This window comes from Mizuhopecten yessoensis, unplaced genomic scaffold (assembly GCF_002113885.1).
Source record: "Mizuhopecten yessoensis strain PY_sf001 unplaced genomic scaffold, ASM211388v2 scaffold1689, whole genome shotgun sequence".
Taxonomy (NCBI): domain Eukaryota; kingdom Metazoa; phylum Mollusca; class Bivalvia; order Pectinida; family Pectinidae; genus Mizuhopecten; species Mizuhopecten yessoensis.
In genome coordinates, this window is record NW_018404172.1 from 280,914 (window position 1) to 293,417 (window position 12,504).

At 35.2% G+C, this 12,504-nt stretch overlaps 1 protein-coding gene across 1 annotated transcript; it reads right to left on the reverse strand.

Annotated features, from left to right (window-relative positions):
* Positions 1-233: 233 nt before the first annotated feature.
* Positions 234-12,200, reverse strand: LOC110466635. Its single transcript, XM_021523272.1, has 9 exons — positions 12,025-12,200; positions 10,578-10,681; positions 10,175-10,292; positions 9,508-9,619; positions 7,537-7,734; positions 7,197-7,309; positions 5,167-5,287; positions 4,564-4,696; positions 234-4,097 (listed from the first exon to the last, which is right to left on the reverse strand). Exons 1-9 carry the CDS (start codon positions 12,108-12,110, stop codon positions 2,470-2,472), a joined length of 2,613 nt encoding a protein of 870 aa, XP_021378947.1. The 5' UTR covers positions 12,111-12,200; the 3' UTR covers positions 234-2,469.
* Positions 12,201-12,504: the final 304 nt, after the last annotated feature.

The following is a 12,504-nucleotide window of genomic DNA, read 5'->3' on the forward strand; positions in this document are numbered from 1 at the left end:
TAAACATACAGATTTTAGCAGCAATCTTTTTTAGCACTTTTCATACTTACGATATTGTACTTGATGATTATTGCACTAATTTAATATTCTGTGTCTAGTTTTCTGTTGCTTATGTTGAGAATGAGCCAATTCATCCATGCACTAATCTATTAGAAAGTGCCAAAACTGGAGTGAGCTAAAAACAAGTATGTTTAAGTATTGTCAAGAAATAACACCACCACAGAAAGTTCTATAAACGTCATGTTTTAATACATTTTATATTAGCAATAACAATGTTACATCAATAAATCCAGCCCTCTTTAGTATTATTATCATTCATTAAGCCAAGCTTTGGCTTATACTTGGCACATCATTGTACAACCAATGCCATTTCTCATTAACCATTTGAAGCAGCATCTTCAAAAACCTCCATTACCAACATACAAATGCTAAGTGTGTTTAGCAACATCTGAAATGACCTCCATATCTTCTACGGAAATGCTCAAGTTTTTGAAGCTAAATACCTTCAATGCAATCCATATATATCTGGAGCACATTTTGACCAACACCTTTAGTAAGCTAACTATTGACACATACATGAATACCTCTATGGTTTATGTATTGTTCTCCTACCTTATGAGGCAACACCTTTAATGACTTTGTTATCTTTGTAAGCATGTTATTCCTCAAACTTATGAAGCAGTTATTAATTTCTCCATCTCTTATGTAAATATTCAACTTTTAGAACCATGATAATGTATTGACAAACCTCCATATTCAATGTAAATACTCAAATGTCTGAAGCAAAACCTCATTTACCTCAATATCCAGCAAGTTGCTGCATTCAACATTTCGAAGCAATTTCCCCAACATCATACAGCTAATTCCTCAACTTATGAAGCAGCATCTACAGATACCTCCATATCTCATGTATTTCTCTCCTACCTTTGGAGGTTACACCTTCAATGACTTCTTTGTAAGCATGGTATGCCTTAAACTATTGAAGCAACTTTTACAATAAACTGCATCATGTATGTAAATATTCCACCCTTAAAAGCACATTGTAAATACTCAAACATCTTTAGCAAGCGCCTGCAATTACCTCAATATTCAGCACAAACCTTCATAGTTTACCCGTAAATGCTCGTTCTTTAGAGGCAATTTTTTCTTTATAACCTCCATATGTTATGTCAATGCTCAGTCTATTGAATATGTACCTTAAATATCTTCCATATCGAGCACATCATACCATAAACCTTTGAAGCACCATCAAAAAGTTACTCATCACATTGTAACCTCCTCTTCTATGTCAATGCTCAAATTTGTTAATGAATATCTTTTATAATTACCTCCACCTTCTATGCACATATTCCATATCCCTTCTGAGAAAATCCCCTCCATATCTTACATGTAAATGCTCCAGTTTTTGAAGCAACATCTACCATAGCTTTCACCTTTTGTGTAAACTCACAAATGTTAAAGCAATGCCTTGATTTCATCGCGTATTCATGTACTCAACATTTGGAGCAGCATCTTCCATACCTTCTATGTAATTATTCAAACATAGGAAGGAGCATCTACAAAAAATATGTTCATCCTTTTAAAACTGAGTATCTTCACCACCCCACATATCTTGTATATAATTGCTCATAATTTTGAAGCAATATCTACAGAACTTCCATATTGGTATTTGCTATTTTATGTAAAAACTCAAACATCTGAACTATTCCACAATATCTATCAAATGTTTAGATATATTTCTTTGAAGCAAAACCTTCTGTTGCCTTCATTCTTACTTATACATTCTAAGCCCTTTAGATCCAACATTTTCAATAACCTTCATATCTTTTATGTTAATGCTTGATCTTTTGAAGTCATACCTTCAATAACCTCCATATCTAGCACATCATTTCATACACTTTTGAAACACCATCAACAATACCTGAAGAAACAGTTTCAATAACCACAATATCTTACTTGTAAATCCACCAACATCTACAAGTCCAATTACCTCCACCTTTTATGTAAAATGCTCAACGTTTTTTTAAAATACCTTTAACAACCTTCATTTCAATATAACCTTCATATCAACCATGTTATTACAACCTCTTTAGAGCAATCCCTTCAAGGACCTGCCTGCCTTAAATGGGGCTGAAGAATGGATGGTGTACATGACTCCTGTATGTATGATCACAACCTACTCTTACTTTTATATCTTCTTTTTCACATTTCATCACATATTCATCAATGCATTCTGGTCCTATTTTTTTTTATTTTTTTTTTCAAAATCTTTTTTTCTGAATGCAGTATTAGAATTTCCATAGTTCCTTTTCATTTTCTGATGCAGAATCTTTAAAAGCCAAGCAATGTTTTGCTTTTACCTTATCAGAGATATCATAAAAACATATATATTGATCTTTTTTCCAGAGCTTCCTATTAAAAAGTACTTTTCTTCTAATCTGATTTCTGTATATCAATAAGCCGGTGTCCCTACACCTCCTGCTCTACAAGACTGCTCTCTGAGCAGATGTTCCTGATGTCATACAAAGCCAACAGCTCATCTGCCCTTTTACAGACATCTTCTTTCTCCTCTTCCTCATTGTCCCCAAGCCCAAGGTTCCTTATATCATATTTGCTAAGGAGGCGGTCAGCATTACTGATTTGGACCTGTTCTGGACACTTTTCCTTCTTGTTACCCTCTACACATGACAGACTGCCCTGGTTTAAAAGGTTTTCCTTTCTTGTCCAACTGCTTGTAGTGGTACCAGTCTGAGCTAACGGGGGCTGTTTAGGAGGGTTGCTACATAATGTATCCGAGACTTTCCTTACATATGGGGCCCCATCAGCTTTTCCCCGTGGTCCATGAGGAGCCCTAGCCATTCGTTGTTGTTTGTTGGAAGTATTTACTACTCTGTGTGTTCCCTGAGGTATACTTATCTTTCCATGTGGTCCCTGACAAGCACTAGACGACCCTTGCTGGGATTTGAAATCACTATTGCTGGAGCTCCCGCGAAATCCAGCTGCAATACCACTGTCCACTTGACCACTCTGCCTGACCACTCCTACCCTGTGGCGAGATCTTAGAGTGTCTGAAGCCACATTCTCTGTTGTAGATCTAACCATGGCAGTTTGGGGATTTCCAATGTCCATCAACACTTTGGGCTTTGATGGCAAGATAGAAAAGCCCCCTTTCCTGTTTGGCACAGCAGGCACGGTACTTTGACTTTCTGGCCTTGAATATGATCTAAGGGCATTGGCTGTATTAGTACCAGGCATGAACATCACAGGTAATTTAGTAGGGACAGTGTCAACCATGATATTTGGCTGAAGATTGGAGCTCTTCATGCTGCATTCATTGGTCCTTGATAGCCGGGGTAGGAAAGTTGTCTGGGATTTGACCCATGGTGGCAGTTCCCCTGGTTTGACATTGTCCTGGTTGCTCTCAGCATTGAAAGGAGATGACAACATGTTTTTTCCTGAACTGGGCATCTTAGGCAGCACATTGGCTTCCCTTCTGGAGTTTGCTCTAAAAGCAGGATGAGATGAAGAGGAACCATTTCGAGACTCTGACCTCAGTGTTGGTACATTGTTTTTGTTCACCATTGGCTTGGGCATTAATGGCAGATTATTATCCACATGATGTCTTGGTTTGCTTGGAGACTGGTTCATGGCCTCCCTGATATGTTGTGAACTTGTCATCTCAGGAGTTCCGATTATGGATCTGGGCAGCTTAGGTAGCAGATTTCTATCTAGACTTGAGTCACTTCTCAAAAGCTGGACGGGTGTCTTTACATCTCTGGACATAATCCTATGAACTGCGGTCTCTGGACTTGCAATTTGTGGAAGTCCCTCCATTTTCGGTTGTCTCGGGGATGTTTTAACAGGAATGTCCTCATACAGGTATGGTTTAGGTACCAAAGGTAAACCTTGAGGACTGTCAGATTGGCTACAATCATCTTGTGGCATGTCTTTTGGCGTATTTAAGTGAATTTCTGATCCACTGTTTTTGCTATTGCCATGGTTGAATGGAAGACAGGAAGCTTTGCTGTCCAAGCAGTGGGTGTATATATCTCTTGATCTGTCATCAATCTTCTCATCGAACCGCCTGTTGGCATTGCCTGAAAAAAAAAAGTTTTTAAATCCGAACTGATGAATGAGAATAATGATGTCTGCTCTAATGAGGGCACTGCCAAGAAATTGAAAAACATAAGTTGAATGCTATCTTAAAATTCCAGACTATTCCAGATCTAGGTTTATAATTTCAGGAAATGTGTATTAGTCTGGTTGGTTAAGTTGGTTAAAAAAACTTCCTCCACCAAATGTTGCTCCATCAGTTCATACAATAAGTAACTAAATGAACCCAAAGCTACCATCAGATATTATCTGCTGATACAGTGACCAGTGGTCAAAGACATACCATTTTATTCATGGGAATTTGAAGTAGAATAAAGAGACATTCATGTCTCTGCTGCAGTGGGAAACGAATTCATAAATAAGGAGAAAACCCCAGTCTTCATTAACCTTCATAGAGAGCCCAAAACAAGTATAATAAATACAGTTTTAGGTGGTGAAATTATTACACACCTGAAGTATCCGAAGTCCTTGTCAGCTGTCCTTTGGAAGTAACACTAGATACCATTGATTCCAAGTCCAGTTTTTGGTCATCTTGTCCAGCGTGATGGCTGGTGCTCTTGGATACAAAGTCCTCCTTTAAGACCTATGTAAAGGATTGGTGTTAGTACTGGTGCATGTATGTTCACCATCAAGTAAACATAGAAAAGTCATTTCTTAAGAGAGTATATTTTCCCAGTGAAAATAAGCTTCAGGGCTTTCTGGGTAATCCTGGTTTTTAAGGGAATAACCGTTACCTACCTTGTAATTTATAAAATTGTGATAACTTTTATTTTTTAGAGACTGATACAATTTTACATTTACATGTTTTATAATGGAATCACCTATATAAATTACTAGTGCCAAAACATTTATTGAGTACTATATGAAATTGTTATGTTGTTGTACCTTTTTACTAAATAAACTTGAATTGAATTGAACTGAGTAAAATTAATTTTGATATATGAATAAAGAGGCATCACAAAAGACATGGATATGAGTTAGCTAACAAAATCATAAAGACGATTTTTTTTTTAAAATATAGAAGCCTGTGTGAGAATTAAATGTGTTGGGCACCTGTGGAAAAGGGAAGGTGAGATCCCTACAACCACGGGCTAGACATTTCTTAATCTCGTCATCTGGACTGTAAATCATGGACAATTCAGTCAGGTCTGTGAGGATGGGCAGAGTCTTATCTCTGTAGACACAGTGATTGCACAGCAGAGGGAAGCAGTAGGAAAGCAAGGACACAGCGGAAGGAGGAGGTAGTCACAGTGATGGCACAGCAGAGGGAAGCAGTAGGAAGGCAAGGACACAGCGGAAGGAGGAGGTGGTCACAGTGATGGCACAGCAGAGGGAAGCAGTAGGAAGGCAAGGACACAGCAAAAGGAGGAGGTAGACACAGCGGAAACCGTGGAAGGAGAGAACAGACACAGCAAAGACAGGTACACAAAAGCAGAGGACAGAGGAGGGAGAGAAAGAGAGTGATGATATTAGAAATAGAAACTGAAAACGCAAAATTAACATTTGTCATAGTTCAAAGATTTTCATACAACATTATTTCAGAATAATTGCAAAACTGAAAGAAAAGAAAAGAAAAAAAATGAAAGAAATGTAACGGTATTTGTAAATCAAGTAAGAATAAATGAGTTCATCATCAGATGAGACACATCACATATTTCCATCAGTTTTCCAAACAGAGGAAATAACATAGGGATAACTAACTAACCTGAACATTCATAAAGACAGTGACATTAATGAAAGAAAATATATTTGAAAAAAAATCTTTCTTTTTTATTCAAAAATGAATTAATTCTTTTCATAGATATATATATATACATGCAGAAAGACTACAGAGGAATTAAGAGAAAAGGAAAAGCAGACCTTGAATAATATTTGCTGTTAGCCAAGTGGCAAATAAAATGATGGGCATTATATCGAGGTTTTAAGGGCAGGTTATTAAGTTACCAAACACAAGGCTTGCCGAGTGTTTGGCAACATAAAAATCTTTCCCGCAAGGGTTGTGATTCCCCTATCTCAACCTCAAGGGGGTGAATATATACATAATGTAACGTTAATGTTACAGGCTAATTTCAGGGTTGACATGACATTGATGGATTGTTGATGTGACGTCATTGTATTGTTGATGTGACGTCATACTATTTTAATGAATAGGGGAATCCCCCGTCTCAACCCTAGCGTGAGACAAGGATTTCTCTCACATCCAGTCACGTAAGATAACGCTGGCCATGTAAGATAACCATGCTTGCTGAGTCTATCTTACATGGGCTGATCACATCGCGTAGTAATACAAAAACTAAGGGGAGCAACTCCCAATATTCGCCAAGCTCTGTATTTATTAATTGTATCTATAATTTCATTTTTATTGATTAATTTCATGATCATGTCATGAATAAAAAATTTGACAACGAAAGGATAATTTGTTTTCTATTTTCAACTAGGAACTATGTTTCTCTGCGCACTAAATGAGAAGTACAGTAAGTAGCGATGAGGTTCAAAGATGCGGCTTAGAAAATGCCATTTAGAAAATAGAAAGTTGATTAACAACTAAAACATAGAATTTTCATGGAAATGTGTTGTTTTTAAGCGTGCAACAAAGTTGCAGTTTGAGGGTATGGAGAATTTATTTCTACTATTATTTTTGTATTTAAATTACGGAGAAAGTATTTAAATAAAACTGGAAGATGGCAACTGTCTGTGGGCATTGAGAGGTGAAGTATTTGTTTCTTAATGGTAGATATGAGAGAGAACATACTCATTCATTTGTAACAGTAGGTGGATAGAGAATTCCTCCCTCAGGGATCATAATTGGGGTAAAACCCAATTTATAATCCCATCGGGAGAAATTCTCTATCCACCTCCGGTACATTTGAAAGAGTCTTATAATCTCACACCGGTAAAAGTGTGGGTACACCTGTCCAGGGTAAGAGAAAAGGAAATCTCACACCGGTAAAAGTGTGGATACACCTGTCCAGGGTAAGAGAAAAGGAAATCTCACACCGGAACAAGGGTGAACACACCTGTCAAGGGTAACAGAAGAAAATGTCACATACCGAGTATACATGTATATATAAAATAAAGGTTACCGAGGGTTGTTGTATGTTGTCAGAATACTGGAATACTTTCCAATGCAATCCACTAAGGTCAAAAGGCGCTTTTCCTCATGTTTGACAAAGAGGAACTCCAGTTCTTCTGCATCCTGTCAAACAAATGAAATCTTTTTTAAAATGAGGTACTATTTGACTATGATAAAATAAAATGCCATAAATTTAGGTTGCCTGGTTTTTCTCAAAAGGTTGTAGAGAAGGTACCCTTTTATGGTATTTGTTCAAATTAAGACATATTTTTATCATAAATCTAAAATGAAAATCAAAGTTTACAAGGTCAAAACACCAGGAACAATCAACATTTTATACTAAACCTTACCTTGATGAACTCTAGCCTGTTTCTGAGTTCAGCGTCCAGAGCGTGGTGGTACCGTTGTCCAGCAGCCTGAGCCTCCACCCTGAAGTGCTCCATTTTTATCTTCAGTTCAGAAACACTTATATTGTCTAGACCACTGAATGGATAGCTGTCAATTTGTTGCTGGACTTTTTCCAGTATGTGTCTTTTCTTATTGTGTACCTTAAAAATAATTAAATGCAAACAAATTATATTGCTTAGAAGTACATTGTTCACCCAAGATCCTTCCAATTAAGTTATTCTTTTTTAAGAACAGAAACTTGTCAGTGAATGACAATATTGATTGGAAAAAGTGACTAAACTGAAGATCTGTTTTATCAATTATTGAAAAAAAATGGAATGAAGTTTTAATATGTAACGGTAAGATTGTTTTAATGAGATTGGCCCTGGTTAGGCTTCCATATTGAAGTCTTGAGTTTAAATATTTATTTATTAGTTGTATTGTATTTCATACCATGGTTATTTGCTGCTACTTAATTTGCAGAAAATACTAGGAAAGAGATCAATTTATATACCGATCATCAGTACCAATTATATATATAGCTCTTAATGTTAATTAAAATGCAAGGCAGAGGTTTATCAGCTGCCTTTTTAGGTCTGTTAGACAATCCTTTTTTTTCTCAGTTTGTTAAGAGAAGTTCATATATGAATTTTATCAAGGATAGTATCAGACATTTTGACAAAAGTAATAATGCATTCCATTTCAGGATTTTGACATATGAAAATTAACAGATTTGTGTGGAGATTTTCCCATGTGGACCCTGGATCTATTTCCCAAAACACCCTGATAACTCCCTAGTGCCTGATCACTAATGTAAGTACTTGGCTTTAGATCTATACATATCAATACAATGGGCAAATAGGGATTTTACTGATGAAGGGCAAATATGTTTCTAGGCAAAAAATGTCCAGTGTAGAAATATTTTACAATAAAATACTTTCAATTACATGCCAATATCAAATGTCAAATACAAAAATACTTTCAATTACATGTCAATATAAATGTCAAATACACAAATAATATATCTATTTCATAACCCTTTGTCTGTTTAGGAAAGTTTTGTCTGAAAACTGTTATTGAAAATTCTAGTCATACTGGGAATGTGACTCCAAGTCATCTGCCATTTTTTTTCTTCATCTTTCACGACAAGATAAAAGTTAATCAAGTTTAATTACAGAAGCTCAACTTTCTTGGTCATTTTATCATGGTCATAATTAGCTCATCTGATTAAGGTCATTGGAGTGTATTGATAATCGGAAACAGGAAGTACATCCCTAGTTGAAAATCCAATGTAGGGAGACAGTATCACAATTTCCGCAAAATTCTAATGTTTAATATTAAATTGATGAATATTGTATGTTTATTATTGACAGAACAGTGTGTTCTCTCAATATTAAAGTATTTCAAAGCAATCCAGGCATTGATTCAGGTTTTTTTTTATCAATGAGTCACATGTGTCCATTTTTTCTTTACTTCAGGAAACCGGCTACCTATTTCACTACTGTGAAGTTTTTCAAGAACGATAACTCTTACCTGCAATTACTATGTGTATATGGTTTTATTATAAAATGTCAATTTTTATATCGTGTATAGAGAATTAATTTTACGCAATTTCAGCATTTATTAAATTGATATACATTAATGCAATACTTATATATGTCAGTATCATTTTTGTCATTATTTTGTAAAATTATTGTGTCTTTCATTTTTTTTTCAAAATTCACTCCTTTTTACATAAATTTCCATTTAAAATCCTTAAAATTCTGACAACTATTTTTTTTTTTGTGGCAGAAAATTTTCTTTACTTTAAAGCAATATAACTACAAAATTTTAAGAATTCTACTGAGAAATGGTGACACAATCCTATTACCTTAAGCTCTAGTACATACAACATAACTACAGAAATAGTTCAAAAACATCCATTTCAAAAGTACCTTATGTAGTTTGGAGATTTTGACCATTGTTTGAGAATGTTGATCCGTCAATTTCACAATTTGTTCCATAATGAAGGATTCAGACTCCCTTGTTGAAGGATCATTCAACCACCTTTAAAAAATTAAATAAAAAGTTAGAGAAGTTTTCATGGATTAACTATTGCATACATATATGATATTGATACTGAGAGTAATTAAGATCAGTATGCTATCAAGCAAATAGTTCTATACTCTCAGGATAACATGGTCTTATTACAACACAAAAGAAAGACTCAATCATTCACCTGGGAATTTTGAGGGTGTCCCCTTTTATTTTACTCTTTATTGGTATTCTGCCAAACATAACTAATAACTGGTATTCATCTGGAGCCCATACGTTTCTTCAATGATAAACTTTTGCTTCATCAACTGATTTATATCTAACCAGTAACCATTCATTACTTACACTAACTACATCAGACACTTGGCACATGCAGTGAAATATGTGTAATGATCTCCTTCAGGGGTATGTCTCGGTGTGGGACACCTTATTGTGTATGTAGTACTCAAGAACCATTTATTGTCATCAAAGATGGGGTTCTTTTTTTAAAACAAACAAGCTATATATTTATCAATCAATGATATGAAGTGTCAACGTTTGAAGTCACATAATGGAAAAAATCTGTACCTATTCAGCGTGCGAACAGGTCCATCTAATTTCTTGCTTAGCTCCGTCAATGAAGTGCTAGTGTCTTTTTGTAGAGAAGCTAGGGTCAGCAACACCTCCCTAATATCCTCATGCTCACCTGATAATAAAATGAAAAACATGTCTATAACAACACCATGTATTTAAACTTACCGGTAAGTGGAATACTGACAGGTGACTGATTCCACAACTGTTGTAATAGTAGACATTATAAAGAAAACTTAGTATCTTATCATACTATTGGCAAGAATGAACTCATGGCAAATCTATAAAAGTCTACATTTAGAACCAACATATTACACTTGTAAGAGATAAAGCTAAAAATAAATCTTCATGTAAATTAGTGGTATGTTGCTGTGGTTTATATGAGAATATTCTCTGTTACCTCCAAGCTGTCTCAGATTTCCATCTGCCTCATCTCTTTCCTTTGCTTGTGATTTGAAGGACTTCGTGTGTGTCTGTAGTACCTTCATTACCACTTCTATCAATCTGTGGATGGAATAGCAAAATGAATTACTCATAGGTTATGACAGATGAAAAAAAAACACCACATGCTCAGGGCAAGCAGTCTAGCAGGCATTAAAAAGGCACAAGAAAATGGAATTCTAATTGTTTGCCTCATGTATATATCACAAATTATATAACTAACATGAAACAGAGCAAAATAAAATGTGTACTTTCCCTGGCAAGTATTTGAAAATTTTGCATTTGTTGGAACTTTAAAGGATTAAGCAAGTGGAATTTTACACCCCTGTAGCAATATGAATTCATCATATAAATATGGTCAGGCCAAGCAAAAAAACAAGTGTTTCCTGTAACATGTTTGAAAAATTTAGGGTAGGTACGGTAAATAAATTTAGATTTTTAAATATTTTTATACAATTAATATATACATGGGAGAGTGATCTTGACTTTAAATGTGCTTCTTTGAAAATTGTTTTAAACAGTTTAAGGTACAAGATGATTGGTGATCTAAATGTTCAATATATAATAAATGTACTGTACACTGTATACAAATTGATAAATAACAGCAACACCTTTTTTCCTGTGTTTAATCACATTCTAAAACCATATAAAAATTGAGGATCACAGAGACCTGTATATAACTGTTTATACCTCGGTACCCTCGACAGGTTCGTGTCTTGTGATTTTGGGGAAATATCACACACATATTTTTCGGGAAAATAAAGTGAGTTTGCAATGAAATTTGGAATACACATAAGAAATTATTTAGGAGAAGGGGCTTTATAATGCCAATTAAATTCAAGTGGCTTGAACAATTAAAAGTCTGGTATATTTGTAAAATACCATATGTGACAGGCTGACACAACAAGCTGTCTTGACATGACAGGAGCTAGATTTATTTGGTTGTTCCTATATTTTGATCTATGTTCAGGATGAGGACTCTTGGTTCTTCCATTGTTTTACATTCTAAAGAGAAATTAACCTTAACAAAACCAATTTGATCATAACACCGTTGACAGTGCCTATTTCCTGACTTGATAGTCTGATGTCATTTAGCATGAATCTGCCTAGTCTCACCAGTGACTCGAAGACTGTAAAGGAGTTCTTCCAATGTTTTATGACTCCCTCCAAACGCAATGAATACATGTCATATTTATAATGCAAAAACCACTTAACCCATTCAAGTTGTGTGTAAAAACTACGATCTATTGGTAGAATAATTAAAACACAACAAATTGCACAGTACAATAGGCCTACTCAGTAGGCATATATATATATATGATGAATGAATCAGCTGATCATTTGGTCTGCATTTTGTTTATCACTACTATTTTGTACCTTAGAGATGGAATCCAAATTAAACTTACCCTCTGCCGGACTCAAACTGCTTCTGAACTTCGTGCCTCATCAATATTTTGCATTGCTCTGGTAACATGGTGATTTTTGTTGACATTTTCGTTGAAATAATCAAGAGGATCTATAAACACTGCTTAACTTTCGTTGTCAGGAATATAGACTGATTGTATCGGCGCGCGCAACCAAAGTTTATGGTCACGTGAGAGTCTTTAACCAATAAAGCTACTCCGTTCTGTTGTTAAGGTAAGCTGCCACCTTTTGGAGAAAAGCCAGTACTATGACGGATAACTCTTCATGTTTTTTTTTATGCTAAAATTGGCAATTTTATCACTTCAAATCGGCTGAATCGGGTGAAGTACTTATAAAATGTATTTGATTACATTAATAAATAAATCACCACAATTTTGATGTTGCAAATATCTTAACATTGGCAAAATCCTAAACAATTTACGGCATTCATTAATTAGTCATTATAAATAAGGACTAAACGA

Coding starts and splice junctions, on each gene's coding strand:
- LOC110466635 (XM_021523272.1), bottom strand. CDS start 12,110: ATGTCAACAAAAATCACCATGTTACCAGAGCAATGCAAAATATTGATG. Junction 7,735..9,507: donor AAATCTCCAAACTACATAAG/GTACTTTTGAAA, acceptor ATTATTTTTAAG/GTACACAATAAGAAAAGACA. Junction 5,288..7,196: donor ACAACATACAACAACCCTCG/GTAACCTTTATT, acceptor CTGTGTCTACAG/AGATAAGACTCTGCCCATCC.